This window comes from Zeugodacus cucurbitae, chromosome 6, assembly GCF_028554725.1.
Source record: "Zeugodacus cucurbitae isolate PBARC_wt_2022May chromosome 6, idZeuCucr1.2, whole genome shotgun sequence".
In the NCBI taxonomy this organism is placed as follows: Eukaryota; Metazoa; Arthropoda; class Insecta; order Diptera; family Tephritidae; genus Zeugodacus; species Zeugodacus cucurbitae.
Genome location: NC_071671.1, coordinates 6,213,410 through 6,236,778, shown reverse-complemented (window position 1 = coordinate 6,236,778; position 23,369 = coordinate 6,213,410). Strand labels below are relative to the sequence as shown.

At 28.0% G+C, this 23,369-nt stretch overlaps 1 protein-coding gene across 11 annotated transcripts in view; it reads right to left on the bottom strand.

Annotated features, from left to right (window-relative positions):
* The window catches only part of LOC105210365 (probable phospholipid-transporting ATPase IA), a 111,105-nt gene that overhangs the window by 6,672 nt on the left and 81,064 nt on the right, over positions 1-23,369 (bottom strand). For 7 of the 11 annotated variants that reach the window (XM_054234843.1, XM_054234848.1, XM_054234839.1 and 4 more), the window contains 13 exons: positions 20,075-20,195; positions 18,943-19,126; positions 18,723-18,883; positions 18,257-18,454; positions 17,910-18,187; positions 17,379-17,491; positions 17,081-17,302; positions 16,258-17,019; positions 15,940-16,137; positions 15,241-15,846; positions 14,927-15,180; positions 14,757-14,855; positions 9,625-10,001 (listed from right to left, as the gene is read on the bottom strand). In XM_054234843.1, coding sequence (XP_054090818.1) covers positions 9,710-10,001; positions 14,757-14,855; positions 14,927-15,180; positions 15,241-15,846; positions 15,940-16,137; positions 16,258-17,019; positions 17,081-17,302; positions 17,379-17,491; positions 17,910-18,187; positions 18,257-18,454; positions 18,723-18,883; positions 18,943-19,126; positions 20,075-20,195 — 3,488 coding nt within the window. In that variant the 3' untranslated portion in view covers positions 9,625-9,709. Of the gene's footprint in view, positions 1-1,519; positions 1,552-9,624; positions 10,002-10,057; positions 12,188-14,756; positions 14,856-14,926; positions 15,181-15,240; positions 15,847-15,939; positions 16,138-16,257; positions 17,020-17,080; positions 17,303-17,378; positions 17,492-17,909; positions 18,188-18,256; positions 18,455-18,722; positions 18,884-18,942; positions 19,127-20,074; positions 20,196-23,369 lie in introns of those variants that run through there. The other 4 variants (XM_054234842.1, XM_054234840.1, XM_054234841.1 and 1 more) reach the window with 3 other exon arrangements.

The window sequence follows — 23,369 nt, the reverse complement described above, 5'->3', positions numbered from 1 at the left end:
ACTTGATTATACTCTTTCTAGAGTAATATGTTATCATAAGAGTTTTAATATAGAATTATTCGAACTTGTTTGGCACTTAAATGAAGGCTTCAGCGTGAATATGCTCGATGGACATTCTTATTGCTATAGGCTCCCAAGGGCTTAGCATTGCCTTCCGAGGAGGAATCGGGCGATTTGATACTTTTTTCTCATTTATTTTCGAATTTATGAAGTTTTGGTGCCGAATCTAGGGCAACCAGTTATTCAATTGGTTATTACACTATGAAAGTTATATAAATACTAATGTTTAGGTAGCAACCTAACCTCAAAAATATCAAGTAATTATGATTTCATTAGATCAGCACATATATAATTTACACATATTCGATTGTCACACTCCAATTTACACCATACTCTACAAATATTACTCATTCAGCCAGAAACTATGCTACGATCTACGGTCATCAAATATTTCTAACAAACTAAAATATGAGCAATGATTATCAACGCACAAATTACTGCAATTACATTACTAAAACTACACAACGCAGATAGGCAATTTGGAAAAGCTCAATCTCAAGAGAACTAACTGTACTAATTTGTTTTTAAATTACACCGTTTATTGTCAGTAAGTTCACATGTATTTTGTATGGAGTGTGTCTGTGAGAGTCGTATATATTTCATTGTTTACGGAATGTAAGGTGAAATGTATATCTCAACTATGTGACAGTAATACATATGTATGTTTGTTTATTTGTTTGTATGCGCGTGTGTATTGATTTATGTTCACTGTGATTGGCTCGGCGATAAATTGCTGCGATTGCACAGTGCACTCGATTATTGTTTTGACCGTAGAAGTGCAGATTTCAATCTCAACAACGCAAAAGGGGAGCAGCACAAGTCCTGCTCCACACGAGCATATTTTATGCATAGTTCGAATGTATGTGTGTGTGTGTCACTGGTTGTTGATTGTTTGTGCGTTTTTATTTGCACTTTCACGTAATTGACATCGACCAGTGACATTTTCAAATTCAAATCATACGCTCGGCTCATTCAATCGTTCACTGGCTCGCCAACAACTCGGTGTGGGCCACACAGCGTGTATTCATGATCAATCAGTCCAAGAGTAAGTAGGTGGTCGGTCGGTTGATTTGACAACTTGCAAATGCAATTTACGCTGCGTTATCAACCATTTTGATTTTCACATTTATGTATTTTTCCACGACGTGGCGGTTAATTTGAAAATTGTACAATTTGTGTATTTTTCCGCGCCAGCGACTAAATATTCGATTCATGCAAGTTTAATATGTGGTTTTGACGTTGGTGAATTGTATGGTACTGTTTCTCATATTTGTACTGCACATTGTATTATTGAGTGGTTTAAGTGTGTTTAACGGTTTTTTGGCGAGTTTTCTAAGCGATTATTGAGAAGTGATTTGTGATTTGTGATTTATGAGTGCCATTGCAGTGAAGTGTGTGTAACAAATTTCGTTTTGTGTGTCTAGTTTAGCTACTTTTTTTACTTTATTCATTTACTTACACCGAACTATTGATCCCAGTGCATACATTGTGCTGCAATGATGCGCAAAATATTTGAAAATTATTTTTAAGTGATGATTATTATTTGCATTTAATTTTAAAATATCAATTTATTTTTTGGAATATTTTAATTAAACTCTTAAAATTTCTCGACTCAAAATTAAATCGGAAAAAAATCGTTTATTAAATTATTATATTGCTTTTTTAATTTTAGTAAAAAAAAAACATATTTTTTAATTTTTTTTTTAATTTTGAAAAATATTTTTTTTTGTATTAATTTTCTATTATATTTTTTTGAACGTTTGAAATTATTATATTGCTTTTTTAATTTTAGTAAAAAAAAAAACAACATTTTTTTTATTTTTTTTTTAATTTTGAAAATTATTTTTTTAATTATATTTTTTTGAACTTTTTAAATTATTAGATTGCTTTTTTAATTTTAGTAAGAAAAATATTTTTATATATATATTTTTTTTTAATTTTGAAAATTATATTTTTGTATTAATTTTTTTTTTCTAAATTTTTTTTTTTTAATTCTAAAATTTTTGTTTTCATTTAATTTGGGAGGTTAATCACATTAAAATTTATAATGAGGTACCAGTATTGCTGAACACTGGAAACGGAATTTGAGTATTGATTGTTAATTCAATAAATTTTGTTTAGTTTCCTTAGAGCAAATTTGTATACCACTTTTAAGAATTCTGATAAATACATTTATTTAAAAATTCTTATTTTATTATTATTTTTTTTTAATTATTGTATTTAATTTTTGGTTGTAAAATATCGCCGTTTATTGTGTTAATGTTGACTATATAAGTGTTATTTGTTTTTTTGTTGGTGGAGTTTTGAAAATATAAAATAAATAATATGTTAAACATTCCAAAATAATATAAATTACATACATAACGTGTTTGGAAAACAATAGCAAATACTTTTTTCGAGATATTTCAAACAAAAACAAAGCATGCTTGTACAGAATTTTTAAAAATATGTATAAAAATTCACAAAAAAATAAAAGAATATTTTTGAAACTAACTAAACTGAATAAATGTAATAAAAAAAATTAAATTACCTAAAAAAGAAAATTTTCGTAAAAATACTTAAAAGTTTAAAAATTATGTAAATAAAATATTTTTTTTTTTATATGAAAATTGGTTTAGTGAAATAACTGAATCGAAAAATATGAATATATAAAAACAAATAAAAAAATTTAATTTCATTCAATAAATTCTTTTTTGTTTAATTTTTTTTGCATTTAAAAAATATCAACTCTAGTGAGTAAATTTTCAAAACAGATATTATAATATAATAATACAAACACTGCCAAACAATTTAATTATATTTTTTTTGCAAAAAATTTATAAATAAATAATTTAATTACAATATAATAAAATGAAAAATCTCTTAAGGGGGGAAAACATGCATTTACATGGGAAAGTATCAAAAACAAGTATTTATAGTATAATAAGTAACTGAGTGAATTAATTCCATTAAAAATACAAATTAAAACAGTTAGTTATTTTTTTATTTAATTTTTTACACTGTGCGTCAAGACATAACAACAAAGTGTGAATTTGCGCATTATGCAGAATAATATTTAGTGCCAGTGACAGATGTCCAATAAATTTCAAAAAAAAAATAAAATTTTTTAAATAAATTTTCTAATTTTTTTTTTTTTATCAAAACACACAAAATATTTGCAGACAATTAACATTTTTAATATCGTTATAAGCATGCAGTGCAAGAAATTAAAAATATTAATACAATATTTTATGTAAAAAATGTTATTTTATTATAGAAAAATTCGCGGCCTTTGAAATAATATTTATTAAATTATTATTTTGCGAAGTTCAGCATTGTCTTTCAAAGAAAATAACCTTAAAATTATATTATGTACTTCTGCAGTTTAAATTATATAAATAATTAAGATATTTTTATTTGAGATTTTATTTTTAATTAGTTTTTTTTAATATTGTTGTATTTATAAATTTAATTTATATATTTTTCCGTTAAAGATGACTTTAAAAATTTTCTAACACTATTTTTATTATCTATATTTTTTCAGTTAAAAATATTATTACTTATTAATTTTTATTTTTTGAATTTCTATTTATTATTAATTTAATTTATTTTTTGTTTTTTAAATTTTATAAAACACTATTTTTATCATTATTCATTTATATATATATATATATTTTCATTTAATTAATGCTATACTCTTAATTTTTTATTTTTTATATATATATATATTATTAATTTGATTTTTTTATTTGTATTTGTTATTAAAGTTTTCCATTTAAAATTATTTTTATACACTTTTTTTCCTTTTTCCTTTATTTTTTATTTTATTATTAATTAATTATTTAATAATTAAATTTTCTTTTATTATTTTTTAATTTTATTTAAATTTTGAATTAATCATAACCTTAAAATTATATTATGTATTTTTGCAGTTTAAATTATATAAATAATTAAGATATTTTTATTTGAGATAATATAATATATTTTTCCATTAAAGATGACTTTAAAAATTTTATAACACTATTTTTATTATCAATATTTTTTCAGTTAAAAATATTTTATTAATTAATTTATTAATTTTATAATTTTTATATTTTATAATTAACTTATTAATTTTTATTTTTTGAATTTCTATTTATTATTAATTTAATTTAATTTTTGTTTTTAAAATTTTATAAAACACTATTTTTATCATTATTAATTTTTATTTATATATCTTTGCATTCAATTATTGCTATACTCTTAATTTTTTAGTTTGTTTATTTTTTTTATATATATTTATTATTAATTTGATTTTCTTATTTATATTTATTATTAAAGTTTTCAATTTGAAATTATTTTTATACACTTTTTTTTCCTTTTTCCTTTATTTTTTATTTTATTATTAATTAATTATTTAATAATTAAATTTTCTTTTATTATTTTTTAATTTTATTTAAATTTTGAATTAATCATAACCTTAAAATTATATTATGTATTTTTGCAGTTTAAATTATATAAATAATTAAGATATTTTTATTTGAGATAATATAATATATTTTTCCATTAAAGATGACTTTAAAAATTTTATAACACTATTTTTATTATCAATATTTTTTCAGTTAAAAATATTTTATTAATTAATTTATTAATTTTATAATTTTTATATTTTATAATTAACTTATTAATTTTTATTTTTTGAATTTCTATTTATTATTAATTTAATTTAATTTTTGTTTTTAAAATTTTATAAAACACTATTTTTATCATTATTAATTTTTATTTATATATCTTTGCATTCAATTATTGCTATACTCTTAATTTTTTAGTTTGTTTATTTTTTTTATATATATTTATTATTAATTTGATTTTCTTATTTATATTTATTATTAAAGTTTTCAATTTGAAATTATTTTTATACACTTTTTTTTCCTTTTTCCTTTATTTTTTATTTTATTATTAATTAATTATTTAATAATTAAATTTTCTTTTATTATTTTTTAATTTTATTTAAATTTTGAATTAATCATAATTTACATATTTTTTATACTTTTGCCTCAAAATTTTTCTAAAAATACACACACATATGTTTTGTCACATATTCCATAGCGAAATAAGTTTATTAACATTTAAAAAATCTTATTATATATTAATTGAGCAAACTCATTAACATTTATATTAATAAAAAATCAATAAAATATATATAAAAAATATTGTTATTTCATAAAGTAATGAGGTACAGATTTCGTTACATTAATTAAGAACTGAGTTCAGTTAAACATAAACAATTACAGCATATATAATAATACACATATTTCATATTTATAAAAAATCAATTAGGTACATTAATGATTTTTAAGTACATTATTACTTATTTGAGTAAATTTACCTTGAAACTTCAAAAAACACATTAGTTCGCTTAAGCTACTTTACTTAAGTATTTAGTACAAAATGGAATACATGAGATATATGTAGCTTAAGCAATAGATTTGTATAAAATATATATATATATTTCTCATTGTATATAGTAGTAAGTAAATAGAATATAATTAGTACTTATTGCTAGATGTCATAACTTTCTGTTACAAATTACTGCCTTTGTATATATAGACGGTCGCATTTGTATAATTTTGATTGAATGCATACAACATTTGTAAATACTATATGTATTTTATGAGCAAAAGTTAAGTGTCAGCCATAAATGTATGTAGTTGTATATGTATGTGGCTGACCTCAACTGAGAAGACTTGATTAGAATTGATTGCCTTTAATTAGAAGCATTGTAAATATGCAAGTCGTTGCAATATGTCATGCAATATGTATGTATTCATGTGTGTTTGTATGTTAATTAATTTAAATATTTTTTTTTAAATATTTAAAGAAGACGTTTTGGAAAACTGCATAACTTTGGTAATCTTTAAAATAGCTTAAGTTGACTTCAATGAAGATAGCTTTTTTTATTTGCAGTGAAAATATTATTAGATGCTTTAGTGCTAATGTAAAGCCAATTGAAACTCATATTCTTAATTATTGTTTAAGGTTAAACACAATGACGAGCCTCGTTTAATTTTTTCATAATAACCAAAATAGTTGATACCAAGGTAAGTCGACTTAAGCTATTTTAACAGCTTACCACAAATAACATTATTTTTATTTAATTTTTTCATTTAAGTATTGAATTTAGTTGCGAGTAAGACAGGCTAGTTTTTTTTTTTAATATTTTATGTATATTTTACTTGGTTTTAGAGTACATAGTTTTAAACTGGTTTTAATGAAGTCATTAATACTTAATTAAGACAATTATATACCTTAAAATATTCCAAAAATAATAATTTTCATATTTTTCTTTATAAAATAAATCTCATTTACAAAATTTTCAATGACTACATATATATCTTTACAACACTTAGCACATACAACACTATTTTTCTACTCAACTTTTTATTATTTTGCGTTTCTGCACAACCCTATGACTTTATTGTATAGTTTAAATTGTTACTTTTTACAATATTTAGATAGTAATTCATGTATATTTTTTTATTTTTTATACTTTTATTACATAATCATATTCGGTGATATTTTTACAGATTGAGCAAAACAATGAGGACGAAAATTACGTTGTAGGAGCAAATGATTTATAAAAAAAATATATAAAAATTATAAAAAATGATAAAATAGTTTAAGTCGTCTTGAGCAAAGGTAGGTATTTCAATTTTTGAAAAAATTGTGGTCATATTCTTAAACTATTTTTCAATGTTGTCTGTAACTTGAAATCTAATGAATTCCTAAAATAAAACATATAAGTCACTTCGAGTCTCGAATATACTACTTGGAATAAATCGAAATACCTTTATTACCACAATTCTACTTCAGCTACTTCAACTTATTGCTTTTTTGTTACATTTTACTTATGTAAATATATATATATATATTATATATGCAAGTATGGTGAGTTATATAAAAATATGGTGGGTTGAAAAAACTAAAATTTGTACACCAAAACATGAAATAAACTGAATTTCAATATTGTACTTATAATTTCTTTTTAAAACAACGAAATGAACACAGGTAAGAATATTTTCTCAAATGTATAATTACTTTTTAGGTTATGCAAATCTATCAAATAACATCAAATATTATATAAAGATTTGATAAATTATTGTGATTACGAAGCAATTTATGTACGGTATAAATTATTTATAATTTTCGAATTTGTTGAAAAATTGAGTTCTTCATATATTTATATATATGTTTATATTCTTTTAGTAAATCAAGTTAATCTGACTTAACTGCAATTTCAATATTTATTCTGAATACTTTTTAGTACAGCTTTTCTCTTTTTTTAATAATGATACCTGCTACAAAACATATTTAAACTATCACAGTTATGTTCAGTTGGTAACTACTGGTTTATATGGTAAGTATATATGTGTGCAGATATAGTGGATTTTATTTTATACATATTTATATTTAAAAATGATATTTCTTTGAGTTTTGATTACATATTTCCCAGATACTATAGCATACTTATACAAGTAATTTTTATTTTTATTGCTATAATTTAAGAAACAGAAATTTTAGAAAATACACTGAGCAACTCGGTCTACAACTATGCTTCCGCCGTTTTCCAATAGATGTCTCTAGGGTCAAGCACTGGTCGATTAAATCGATTAAATCGTGTTATATCGGTCTTGGACATTTGTGTCAACATTAACCCAACAAAATATTTGTAGAGATCTGTTTGCATCCCAAACTTATTCTCAACTGAAAAAATGTCACTTTTTGAGCCGAATTCTCGACATTTACACGCAATACGCATGCTGCCAGAAAGATGGTCAAAAGTAGTAGCTAGCGACGGCCAATATTTTGAATAACATATTTGTAACCGTTTTTATACAAAAAGCCTTAAATTTACAAAAAAAAAAAAAAAAACGGCGGAAGCAAAGTTGTAGACCTAATATATAACAGCATGTTGGCTTATATTTTGCGCATATTTTCTATATGTACTCTGATAATATACAAGTAAATTGATAAAATTCTTGAATCCCAAACTCATAAATATTTTTATTTTATTGATGCAGATTAAAGTAATTGCATTCAATGTTTCTTTCTTATCGTGAATTATCAATTATTTTTTTTTTAATATAGTATTATAGAAAAAATATTTACAAAATACGTTTGTCATTACTAATAATTTACGATTAAATAAAAAAATACCCGTTTATGCGAACTTGTATAGAAAGAAATTGGTATTATATTGTAGTATAAAAAAAATAAAAATCGTATAAATAATGAAATTATAGATAAATATACAAATATTTATGCAAACTGAAAAAAATGTTTGTAGTTTAGCAAGTTATACTAGCTGTCAGATTAACATAAATATTTTATTTGAAAAGGTAATGAAAATAATCAAGTAATGTTATCATTTATATCTTTCTGGCTGTTGAGTCGAAAATTTAAAATTTTTTTTTTTCATTTCATTTGAGTTGGCTAACAAAATATTTTAAAAATATTTTATTAAAAAAAAGTACAAAAATAAAATTTATTTATTTTATTTAATGCTTTTTTAATTAGTTTTCATCTGCATTAGTTTATTAGAGTTAAGGACGGCATCAGAGCAGATTTGTTTCGACGCATGTATTTTGATTCCGTTTAAATATATGAGCTATATAAGAAATGTGGCATATGTATATAGTAGCTTTAATATAATTTAATATCAAATATATGATCTTAACGTGATTTAAAAAAAAAATCTATTTTATGCCCAGAATTCAAAATAATCGTACAGTGTCTGACATTAGTTTTCAGCTTTGAAGTAAATTAATGCATTTATTATAGGTACATATGTGTTTGTAAAGGTATATACATACAAAATATTTGATACAGCACTCTTACAGATATATTCATAAAAAAAATTTAATTTGAGATATACATAAATTAACTCGTTTACATATAGCAATATACAAGGTATGTTCAAAAAATAATGGGAATTCTAAAATTTCACTGTTTCGGAGTCAACGTTTTTATTTTAATTTTTTTTTATTTTACTTTATTTTATTTTGTTGATATACGAGCTCCGGAAGTATGATATTCATTGCTGAAAGAGCTAAAGGTTATCCCAAAAATCGAGTTTGAAAAGTGTTACGACGATTGCAAGAAACGCTGGTATAGGTGCATAGTATCGAATGTGTACTATCTTGAAGACGCCAATATCAATGTAGATGATGGAATAAATATTTTTTTCAAACAACGAAAATTCCCGTTATTTTTTGAACACACCTAGTATGAATACTCATAAACAAACAAGTTAATGTTTTTTCTTTTGTAATTTTAAACATTTTTTAAGTACATACTCAATGCTACATATTTTTACGTACATTTTTTTGGGGTTATAATTACCTACGACTATTTGGTATACATTTATCTAATCACAAATATTAAAAATTACACGCTAAAACATACATATATTGGCAACATTTTCTTTTTCTCGACTATTTGGTAAGTAACAGACAATATTAACAGTTTAATAAAAAAAAATATATTAAAAATAAAAAAAATTAAAAAAAAATTAAAAAAAAAATATTTCAAAACATTTTTCACGTCTCTCTCTATAACTAGCGATATTTTTGGTTCGTTGTTGTATTCAATTGCGCCACTTCCCTTTTTTTATTAACTCCCCTGCAGCGCCTTAAATATGCAGTGTGGTCATTGTTGTCGTAGCAGATAACGGCGCATCACCGCGCTTCCACTGCTGCTCATCGTCGGCTTCCAGGTTCTCCACAGTAATTATGGAGCTACGATTTGTCGGCACTTTATTGTTGGTACCATTGCCATTTTTGTTGTGATAATTGTGTTCCTGCAATTGTGCAGCAGTTTGTTGCTTTTGTTGTTGTTCTTGAGAGGTTTCATTATGATTTGGACGACGTCGAAATGCCTCCACAGAGGTTATGCGACGCCAAGAGGTGCCGGTGACCGACAAGCTATTTGATGGCGTTATTATAATTTGTTGATTTACCGTTGTTTTTGGTATGTTACGGTTAATTTTATGAAGTTTGACATTATTTTTTATTTTTAATATTTTTTTTTTCAAATTTAAATTTAATTTTTTTAAATATTTTTTGTTAGCATTTCGTAAACACACACAAACAAACGCGTTGGTGGGAGGGAAGCGTACAAAAGTGGGGAAATAAAAGAAAAGAAAAATGAGTGACAAATAAATTTACAACAATTTATATATAATATATACATACATATGTATATACTGCTTATATATTATAATACTTCGTGGTAAACTAAAATCCGTAAAATATAATATTACACTACACTAGTTTGTAGAGGAGTAGCAGGCATTAGTTTGGCGGACAGTCGCACATATCAAAACAGTATAGTATTTTTACCGTTAGTTAATATAGTAGTAGTTTACAAAAAATATTTATTTACATTTATTTCGTGAAATTAATACATACAAACATTGACTACGTTCTCTCAACTAACACCAAATTATACGAGTATAATATAATATTTTTTCTATAGTTCTTTAACATATCATTTTTTCATAACTCTTTAACACTAATCGCAGTAATTTTTAACAAAATTGTGTTTGTTATATTTTTATCCATTTGTTTAATTATAAAACTAAAACAATATAAAATATTTAATATATATTTTTATGAAAACTGAAGAAATTTAGAGCTAAGTAGATTGTGTATTGTATTGCTATCTGAGCTATAAAGAAGCTTACAGTTGTTTAAGAAAATTTTTTACAACAAAAATAATAAAGAAATAATAAAAAAAATAATTAATTAAATATAATTAATTTTTTAATTTTTAATTAATTAAAAATATTTTTTTTTTACAAAAAAATTAATAATAACAAATTTTACACTCTAAAAGGTGTTGAGCAGGTATTGTAATATTTTTTTAATAAATAAATTAAATTTAAAACATTTATTTTTTTTATATTTTATTATAATTATATTAATACATTTTAATGCAATAATATTTATTGGCTATATTTTACTAAAAAATAGTTTTTAAACAAATAAATTTTAAGAAATTCGTAATATAAATATACACCAGCTAAAAATTAGTGCAGTCAAGCATTTAAGAATGTTAAATGTGCATAAATTATTTTCAAAAATAAATTTTGTTTATAAAAATAAACAAAAAAAAAATATTTTATTATTTACATTAGCAAGGTGAGTAAATGGAATTTGCAATGTTAAATATTATATCCACCGTTGCCATCTGGTAAATGTATATGTTTGCTAATTTAATGACTATATAAGCTATAAATAGCAAAGGAAATCCCTTATAGCGTTTTTAGACAGGAGCTAATTGATCAATTAACCGGCCTCTGCTCGATTAAAATGCTTATTAAGATCGATTGACCATACAAAATAAAATCTGCATTTATTTTGAATTGAATTTTAAACGACTTGAAAATCAAATTTAACTCTGCGTCAAAGACGTATGATATACGTTTGTCTGTGATTGGCTGCATTTTTTGATAAAAAAAAGCTACGGTAGATGCTGCTGTTAAAAGTATTAATCAGCTGCTGAAACTTACCAACTTCTTATGAAAAGCAAAAACTAAAATTTATAACAGCTGATCGATTATCGAGTAGCCGGCAGTATAAAAGACAAAAAAGGGTATTTCAATAAAAATTTTAATTGATCAATTAATTTGGCTGTCTGAAACGCTATTACGTCTTAATCAACAATTAAAACTGACTTCTATTTCCATACAAATCTTCACATTTTCTTTGTTTCATAAACAACATAAACTTCAGATTTCTTTCAATAAAAAACCACATCATACATTTTTCTTAAACAGATTATAAAATGAAAGATAAATACATAGCATATTTTACAAAACAATTTGGTAAAAAACATTTTCAGTGCAATAAAAATAAACTTTGATATAAAGGAAGGTCCGTGTAACAATATGTGACCAGAAAAATATCTTTTCAATGGCTCCAATCCAACAATTGATTTTCTTTTTCTTTTGTTTTTTCATTAACTTCTGTTTTTCTTTTTTACCAAGTTCTCTGCCTTTAATTTCATTTGTATCACTTTGCGTTTTTTCAATTATACACGAACTTGCATTCTTTGGAAAGATTGAAGACGAGATTGTTTAGGAAAGCGCATGTTTCGATAGCTAGTACTTTAATAGTAAAAAAATTAATTTAATTTATAAAATAAATTTAAAATAAAGATAATATTTACATAATTTATCAGAATTTGTGTGTTTTAAATTATAATTTAAATATAATTTAAGTTGAACATTGTCTTCTACTATTTATTTGCATTTCAAACATACATATATTGAACTTTATGTTTATATACAAAATAATTAGCTCTCTACCTTTACATGTTATATACAACTCTACAATTGTTGTTAATTTATAATTAAAATTACAAAATTAATAATTTTGTGTCATGTCTAGTTGTTTCATCAAGCGTTTCGTAGTATTTAGCATTATTATTCAACAATTGAAGGGCCTAAAAAGCTTTAAGCTCACTGCGAAAAACCTTATGAGCTTTATTTGAAGCTTTTCTCCGTCTAAAATCCAATCAGAGTTTCGGATTTCTTTTTTCAGTCTAAAATACACTCAGGGATGTTTCTTGTTGGTCTTTTCTTTGATTTTATAATTTGTTTTAATATTTCAGCTGGAAAGCTCTTACATAAAGCTTTTATAAATTTTTTAGTATATATAACACTTAATTATATTCAACAAATAAAGCGCCCCAAAAGCTTTAAGCTCACTCTTTAGCTTTTATTAGCTTTTATTCGAAGCTTATGAGCTTTTATTCGAAGCTTTTCTATAATCCAATCGGGTTTAACTTTATTTCTTTTCTTTGTCTAAAATCATCTCACAGATTCGGGTTTATGTACGTTTCTTGTTACAATTTTCTTTAATTCTTTAATTTGCTTGATTTGAGAATTCATCTCAAAAGCTCTCACATAAAGCTTTCATAAAGTTTTTAGTACTTGTAATACTTAAATATTAAAATTAATCAATTTTCACTTAAGTATGTGTGCTTTTCTATGAGCTGTGTGTGTGTATTTTAAAGCAATATTTGTAGGTTAATGACATTTCAATATTTATGTTTTTTTTAGAAAATAATAAACTACGGATGATTTAGTTACTAGCACCAAATTTATATGATGATGTCTTAAGAAGTTAGAGATTAGCTTGTAATAATATTAGATATTTTTAAGAAATAATAATTATAAATATTTTTCAAATATTTAATAAGGGTTAATTTGTTTAATTAAAAAATATTTTATTCTATATATTACTTAAATATATTAAAAAAAAAAATATTTTTATGTCCTTTTTATTAAATCTTAATTTGTTTTTTAATTTTTAATTTTTATATTATTTTATTACTTTTTCCACTTCAAATAATTTGTAGGTTATTTTTTTATTTTTATTTGTTATAATATTTTTTTTATTTTTATTAATATTATTATATTCAAAACTTTTTTTTTTCGACTTCCAGTTGTGTTTTACCCAAAAAAATCCCACTCAACAATTTATTATTTCTATTTTATATATGAATATTAATATGAATTCACTCAGCACCATCATTAATGAAAAAAATCAAATACAAAATTCTTCTTGAAGCAAAAAAAAAAATAATTAATAATTGTGTAAGACAGTGCAAATAAAGCGGGCAGGTGTTCAGAAAATTGCAATAACTGTGGTATCATTCAATATGCACATAACAAAAACTGAATAAAGCGTAAAAAACAATTTTCAAGGAACGATTTCAAGCCAAAAATACTCAACTAACAAGCAAGGGTCATACACAAATATACAACAAACACAATTTTGTTAGGGGATATTTTTTCATATAAAAAAAAAACTAACACTTTCCAAATACATCACAAAACAATTGTAACGAAACACGAACGTTCACGAAAATTAAATAAATATTTTACATAATTTAAATTTATATTAAAATACTATTACTACTAATATTTTTATAATTTAAATGTTGGGTGATTTAGAAAATCGTTGCATAATATTTAAAAACCTACAAATATTGTTTTTGAGACACAAAAATTAAAATATATTGTAAAGAAAAGTGTATAGGAAAATTGCAGTTTTTCAAAACTATTTACGCCTCTTATATTTGCGTAAAAACAAAAAAAGTGACACTACTTTTACTACAATTTCTAAATTTTTTTTTTTGTTTAGAATATTTTTTTTTTCATCTCAAATAAAATTTGGTGTCCACTAGTTTACTTAACAATTCAAAATTAAATTTTTAGTGAGGTTTCGGAGCAAACCCAACAAAAAGCAAAAAACGCTGAACGACAGTATATCTATTTGGTAACTGCCGAAAGGGAAGCAATGTGTGGCTTGCGGGAGAGAGATTACGACTAAAAATTAATAAAAAAAGGACTATGGTATATATTTGAATTGCTTTTTAGGGATATTAAAATATTGCTCCAGTTTTTAAATTATTTGAAAAAAAAAAAATAAAAAATAAAAATATGTCTGAGATCGCATGTGAATTTCTTTAAAAATAAAAATATTATTAATTTTATAATTAAAAAATAATAATACATTTTTTAAAAAATAAAAATATTAACCTCAACTCATTTACAGAAAAATCTCAACCGTTCACAAGCCACACATTTTCTTGCCAAAAAAGTAGAGTTTATATGAACCAATTTAATATCACAATTTAAATAAATATGTTTTTTTTGCGCTACTTACGATGTTTTCGACTCTCGTATCACATTTTCAGGATCATAACGGCGTATCTCTGATTCACGTACGGCTTCCGTTAGCGATTTGAATACCGTATTGTGCACACTGTTTTAAGAAAAAATTTAAAAAAATATTAGAAAATTACAAATAGCCACACAAACAACAATTAAACTTACATTGTGAATAGAATATCGGGCAAAAGCGTCGTTATGGGTATGAGCAAGAGACCCAACCAGAAAACGACAGTTGAGAACACCATGCGATCCATGCCTAAAAAGATTGGCGCCAACATAATGGTGGGCCAGAAGTTGCTGTAGATCACCATGAACAAGAACCACATAGCTATTGAACCCCAAATTGAGGCGTGTGTCATCCACGTCCATGAGTTGGTGATAAGGCCGGCCTTCAGACAAACCGTGACGACGACATACTATTAAACGAGTAATATTGTTAAATAATAGTTAAATTTGAGAATGAATAAGCCACTCACCGTGTACACAATATTGCCCAAAAAGAGATAATCACTCGTTTTGCCATCGGGCCACACCGACATCGTCGTCATCAGCATCGGCAGCCAGAAGAGCGATACCGAATGCGAAAGCGCATTGAATATCCACACCCAAAACACTTTGACATTGAAGAGTTTCGCATCCTGTGATGGTTTATACAACTGCGGATATTTAAGCATCGTCTCTGCCGAACAAACTTTATCGAAGAGCCCCAAAGCGAATGGTGGCAAAGCGGTAAACATAACATTATATAAACCGATAGTCCAACGTTCGAATAAAATCTGACCCGACCAACCCGAATAGATGGCAAACCACAATTCAATCACATACAAGCATACATTCTTATAGAAACTGTAGAGTATCAATTTCGTGATGCGACTATAATTCCAAGCGCCATGCACCAACAACAAACGTTTCAAATAACGAAATTGTGCTATCGAATAGTCGGAGGCGCAAGCTGCCTGCAGCCCTTCAACGCCCGAAATACCAACACCTACGTGGGATTTCTGTATCATAGCCACATCGTTGGCGCCATCACCGATAGCGAGTGTTACGGCGCCGGTGGCTTGTGTAACGGACTCGACGATCTGTAGAAAGGATCAGGGATATAAATTAGATGATGGGAAATGTGTAAGGCACTTGACAATGTAGAAAAATCTATATGCTAGAGCCACACTTACCTCCGCCTTTTGCATTGGTGAGACGCGACAGCAGATCACCACACGACACACCAAGCAGAGTTCTAGAAATTCCTGCTTCAGATCACAGCTTAAAGCATACTTCAATGTCTGGCCATCGATCACAAGCGCTACATTGCACTCTTTCATGTCAGTGCTCTTCAGCTCGTCCACATGGCGGTGTATAATATCACGTGTGGCCTGTCAAAAAATAGAAGAATATTTATAGTCTCATTGAAACAATAAGGAATGGCTAACAAATATAATATAGTAACTGTTTCTTCTTCTATTTCTTTGAACTATTTTTTCGCTCCAACTTACATCCAAACTACCCTCATTGAGTATAATAATATCCATTGAGTGTGAAATCAGTTTGCATGAGTAGCCGATATTGATCGCTGTCTCCTGCTTATCGCCAGTTAGCACCCAAATATAAATGCCCGCCTCCAGCAGTGAGGCTATCGTCTCTGGCACACCCTCTTGCAACTTATCCTCAATAGCTGTCGCACCCAATAATATCAGATTGTTCTCAATCAAATTGGAGGCATCCTCCACTTTACGCTCACGATACTGCAATGCCGTCGACGCCTTATGATACGTCTCCTTCCACTCGTTATACACATCCTCGGGTATTACCGAAACGGCACAGCATAAGGTACGTAAACCCTCCGAAGCAAACTCTTCCAAATGATGCAACGTGGCATCACGATACATTTGGCCATCAGGTGAGAGACGTTCATAGATCACTGTATCGGCACCTTTACAATAGAGTTTAATCTCACCGGTGGGCGCCCGCACAATTACCGACATGCGCTTGCGCGTCGACGTAAACTCGAGCACATTGAGTATTTCATAGCGTTCAATAGTACCGAGCGCATTGATCTCTACATAATGTGGTGTACGTGATTCGAAGATGAAACCGAACATGCGTGCACCTTCGATGATGGCGCGCTCATCGGGACTGGCGGCGTGATAGATGATCGAGCCGTCATCGAACTTCTCCGGTATGACAGTGTGACAGACGGCGAGTAATGTGAGGAATTCCTTGATGATGGGCGCGGTGTTGTGATTGCCAAGCAAATTCTATGGAGAACGGTTTTGGTTATAGTTTATGAGAAAAGAGTGTCTAAAGCGAAAAACTGACCTGCACAATAGTCGAGTCCTCGGGCGTATTACCCGGTTCGTACATATAACGCGCCACTGAGCACTTCTTAAACACCATAACATTGCGCGTCAGCGTGCCGGTCTTATCGGAAAATATATACTTCACCATACCCAACTCTTCGTTGAGGTTGGAGGTGCGTGCCATTGCCGGCGTATCCGTTTCGGCATAGTACATGTGTATATCGAAATTTATGAAGATGGCCTGGAAAGAGAGATCAAAACTTATTTAAAAATATTTTTTTTAACATTCAAGGTAAAAGAGTTGCGGATCAACCCACCTGTAGAAAACGTACTAACTCCAGAGTCACTTGTAAGGATATCGGTATAAGATTATTGTAGAGAATAAAGAATGTCAATAAATTATAGCCAACGTTTTTACTTTTAATGTCCTCTGAAAGTATAAAAAATAGTTTAAAATTAAAAAATATTGCACCCAAAAGCTAGGTCTAGTCTAGGGTTTAAAAAAACTACACTTTAGGGTCCTCAAAACGATATTCAACTGTAGAATAGTTATATCCAATCCGCTGTAATTTTGAAGCGGTCGTAGAAACCTTCTTAAAATAGATGATTCCGAAGCCATTTTCTATCGAAATGTTGAATAGTAGAAACCCTCTTGAAGGAGATGATTTCGAAGATTGACCTAGTATCCGCCATTTTTAATCAAAATGTTTAATAAAAATTGAGTTAGAGGTATTCGAGTCCCTTTCTCTCACTCTCAGTATAAATTCTGAAAATTCGATCTTTTTTGAGGGCCCTAAAGTAACCTAAACCCCTTAAATACATATATTATAATGAGTTTGGGGACTCACCACTTATGCCCAAATACCAAAAGATTTTCGCATAATCGCGCGTCCAGAAAAAGTTCAATATCGCACTGGTCAACGATAAAACGACCAATATAACGAATAACATTAAGATCTGTGTATTCGTCACAGTGTCGACGGTTGAGCGTTTTAATGGCGCTGAGGTAGAGTTTTTCATAAGTTTCGTATCGTGTCCGGTGTAGACGACAACGCCGAATATCCAGGCGGTGTTGCGTAAAACGGCGCCGCGTTGCAATATCTGATCGGGACCGAGAGCAACGGTGCTGGTGAGAGAGACGAAGAAATAGTTATTCATTTATATAGTGAGTATTCAAAAAAAAGAAGAAACTTACGGCTTATTATTCTCCTTGAGTACGCCATTGAATTCGTACAAATGTCGATTTGGCAGCTCGCATTCGACGGTGCCGTCCAGCTGCAGCAGATCTTTGGTTTCCAGGCATTTCGCCGTTGCTGGCACACCCTGACGGATCTTCAGATTGGTTTCACCATCTAAATTTGCTGTTTCAATGAAACACATCGCTTGTGGTTCACTGTGATAAAAAGAAATAATGGAAATAAGAGAGAGAGTGAGTGAGTACGAAATGAGCTAAATATGTGAGAAGATAAGCAGCAAGGTTAATCAAAACTCTGATGGAGGATTTTCATAACACTTTTGGGCAATGATTCTTGACAGGATTCTAGAACATTGCAGAATTTCATAAAGTAAACTTTAATTATGCTAAAGTCATCCTACATCCACATAGTTTAGTTTCGACCTTCAATAAGACTCCTTAGACTAAATTATCATGAAACACTCACCTCGACGACAATAACAGTATATCAGCGGGAAAGAATATATTATTGGGTATTTTTACAATATCCCCAACACCGAGATCACGCCATCGCACCGAAGTCCAAGCGCCGTCTCGTAACACCTCCACCATACGATGATTGATTTCATTATCTGCACGATGACGTTTCTGTATTCCAAAAAAAAAGTTAATCTTGTATGACAGATTTTTATTTAAGATTTACTCACAATATCTTCGACGATCTCTTTAATACCGCTCACGGATAAAATAAATATTAACGGTACCAGTGTTGTATAGCGACCCGTCGGTGAGACATCAGGAATTTGTTGTAATAATGCAATTAATAGGAAAAAACAATTTGAATAACGTCTAAATTGTTCAAAAAGGAACGATGGTAAAAAGCTTATAAAACTGCAGAGAGAAAAATAGAGGAAGAGAGAGAAATTATATTATTTAAGTTTATATTTAATTAATTATTAAAAATATATTATTTTTTATAATTTATAATAAAATAAATTTATTTTAATTATTTATAACATTTATGTTAACACAATCCAAAAAAAATCGTGTTTTTCTATGCCTACTCGCTAAAACAAGTTTATTAGTTACTCATACGTCATGTAGCACCTGTGATGCGTAGCAGAAAATACTCTAAATCAATAAATACCCATAGAGTTCACACAAGTTCATTGCTGAACTATTAATAAGTTATTTAAAATATGGGAAGTAGGCACTGAGGTCACTGGCAGTTGGTTTTCAAATCAAAAGTTAGGTGTGCCATGTGCGCTCATTAGAAATCAAGGTGATATAAGTTATTTGTTTTCTTCTATTTTTGTAAATCATCGCACATTTGTAACACCTTAGTTTGTAAATTTATGTAATTAATTACTTTAGAACTATTGAGTTGTTTGACAAGTTGTTAAAATTGAATAATTACGAGGTTAAGTTAGAAAAAAATAGACATCTTCTATTCGCCACTTCCATACTCGCTAAATTTAAGCGAGTCAAAGAATTAAGTTAAGAAATATATATATATAAATATAATATAGACAGGATTTAAAATAGTAGAGTACTTGAATATCTCAATAAAGTGTTCATAACAGCATAGCTTACTATTCTATCTCTATTTTAATGTTTAAGGTTTTTTTGATTCTGTTGTTTGTTCGATTCACTACTCTCCAAAAAATCGCAAACGCAAAAATCATATTTTAATATTTTTATAAATTAAATACTCAATTTCATGTATCTAAAAGGTGTCTACCACAAAATAGTTCAAATTTTACAAAAAGAATTTTGACATTTCTTGAATTTTGTTTTGAGTTCCTCTGAATTTAATCTTTTAATAATTTTCGATCTCACCTATATTTCGCAGTTGATATGTGATTGTTGCAAAACTTCTGTATTTGCGGTCGATTCAAAAATATTATTCGTCTATCCGTATCATCGGCCGCAGCCGCTGTTGAAGTGAGGTCCTCATCGTCTGTGGAAAAAAATTAGAATAATTGGTAAAATAAATAATTAAAACTTACGAAAATATGAAAAGAAAATATTATAAATATTAGGGAATTTTTTAAATTTATTAATAAAAATATAATTTCAATATATTTTTAATACAATTTTAATGAACTATTTGGTACATAAATTTCTATAGAAATCGTTATCAATAAAATAGCAATAATAAATATGGCAACACTGACATAAATTTAGAAAGCGATTATTTGAAGTAACATATAAATAAAGACAATTTGTGATTAAGCGAGCATTATTTTTATACCATGAACAGGGTATATTAAGTTTGTCACGAAGTTTGTAACATCCAGAAGGAAGCGTCGGAGGCCCTATAAAGAATATATATAAGTGATAAGTATGTTGAACTGAGTCGATTTAGCCATGTCCGTCTGTCTGTCTGTATATATACGAACTAGTCCTTCAGTTTTTAAGATATCGTTTTGAAATTTTGCAGATGTTATTTTCTCTTCAAGAAGCTGCTCATTTGTCGGAACTGCCGATATCGGACCACTATATCATATAGCTGCCACACAAACTGAACGATCAGAATCAAGGGCTTGTATGGAAAACTTCCGCATTTTACCACATATCTTTACGAAATTTGGTGTGAGTTATTGCTCATAGAAATAATTTAATCTCCGAAAAAATAGTTCAGATCGGTTCACTATAGCATATAGCTGCCATACAAACCGAACGATCGGAATCAATGGCTTGTATGGAAAATTTTCGCATTTGACGTGGTATCTTCACGAAATTTGACATGGATTACTGCTTAAGGTAATAATATAATCTCCGAAGAAATTGTTCAGATCGGTTAACTATATAACCTTAATCTTTCTAGCAAACAACCCGGCTAAAAAGAATTAGTAAAATGTTTTCTTTTTTTACTTACTATTATTTACGTCTTTAGATTTGCTTAAACACATAGTTACTAAAAGAAATGCACCTGTGAAGGGTATATTAGCTTCGGTACCGAAATTAACGTTTTGTTTTTATTAAAATTTATAAGAACGTTCATTGATACGCCATTTTTATGCTCGTAATCAAGTTTGAGTTAAATTCAAGTTCAAAGGAATTTGAAAGTATCGAACTGAAATATACATATATTTTTCTGGCAAAAACTTAATTCAGTGCGAACCAAGATATGTAATTTCCAACCTTTCTATTTCAGTGCTGTCAGTATGTTTGAAAACTGGTATAATGTGTTCGATTCGCAACTCTCTACTGTTTGGCGTATTGAAGACAGCTAATATTGAACTAATATGAAAGCATAAATAGAAAAGTTATGTGAATAAAATAAAATTCTCTATCGATTAAGAACATTTGGGCGGTTATAATTTAATTTTTGGTTATTTTTCTATATTAACTAGTATAAACTGGATATTTTTCTTTCATATACTTGCTGCATATTTTTTTTATAAAGATTATCTCATTATTTTATATTGATTAATATTATGTGAACCAAAACAATTAAAAAATATTATATTTTCTACAAAAATCATGGCGCTGGCAGCTTCGCAGCAAGAAGGTGCGGCCAAATCTCGACGCTGAGATTTATGAACTTTCACAAGGCATACGAGTATGTTGAGCACACAATGGCAACTAAATGAATTCTATACATAGCAGTTGTATATTTTTCAAAGTGTTTTATTGCCCGAAAGATTTATGACTGGAAAACATACACATATAGTACATACCACCAAGGATAGCATATATGTATAGGCATACGTCTATTAAAATCTTAACTAAATTTACCGAAAAATTTCTGCTTTCATGGATATGCAAATGGAAACTCACATCTGTTATGAACTTGGAGCGTATCGAAGCGGAAATTTTTTGAGGTTATGTGATTAACTTTGAAGAAATTTAAGAAATTGTATTTATTTTCTGTGTAAGTGCACATTTTTGGCGAATTTCTGTAACTTAAATTTGTATTTACATAAAATGTTGAGAAGAAATCATACTTAAAGTGCATATGCTTCATACAAATTTCAAAACCACAAAATTCCTCTACCAACTGACATAACCGCAAGCGTTGAGTAAGCACACTGCATGCAACTTCCGCCTCCTCCCTCAACCAACTGAGCGTGCACTTTATGCATTCTTTGCTGAAAGACTATGCGCTTTTGTGCACTTATCACCGTCATTCCCACTCATTTTGTGTTTAAGAATAGTACAAATTACAGTTAGCTGTATATTCTACTTAAACATCGCATGTCCTTCAAAGCCAGCGTTTGTCCGCAGGAAGTCCATTAAAAGTTCGCCTTGCAGCGTTTGGCGGTTATGCTTCGTTTGTTATCCTCACTATAATGACCTTTTCAAATCTTTTTGCAGGGTTTTAAAATTTCCGTTGTTACTGGTATTACAATCTGTTTCTCCCTGCTATCGCTAGCGGTCAGAAATCACCTTCAGCAAATGAAAATGCAATTTGTGGTAACTGAGTGGCAAAACGCGGATTCGTCATTATTAAAAGGGTTAGACTTGCAGTCTAAATGCCGTTTTCAAGGGTATTAATCGTACTCAATTTTCTGTGGGTTTCAAATTCATCAACTAAGATTAGTTAGTTGGTTGAAAGTTGAGGTTGTAATTATACTTGACCGCAAGAGGTCGCCCTTAAGTCATCATTAGGCTCAATGTGATCCTAAGTTAGTCCCAACTGCCCAACTAAGATTAATAAGATAAGACACAGAAAAATAGATTTATGGTGGTTAGTGGAACAACTCGAGAATACCAGCAAGCTACCCGTCATCTTTAAAGGAATTATTTTTTCTGTATTGAAAAGGTGTCCAGATTTCGAGAAGAGAGTACTAGAACTCGAAGTATTATTAATCTAAGGTCATATTATCTACCTATCTCAATTGTTTTAAGATATAGGTTGGGTTAAGATCTCGATTATAGTATCCTTCCGAGTTTTCCGAAAAAGCAGCTAAATGAAAAAAGGTTGTAAGGTTAGGTTGTAAGGCTGTTTCCCAAAGGGAAAAACACATGTAGACTTTAAAATATAGTCCTTTGTGAAGCCTGGTTCCCCCTAGATTAACAATTAGGAGTCGACAAAGCGCCCTGAACCTACTACAAATCTACAGAGATTTTTAACTTCTATATTCGCTATTTCGCGAGCCTGTTTTAAGAAGTGAGATCCAAGAAA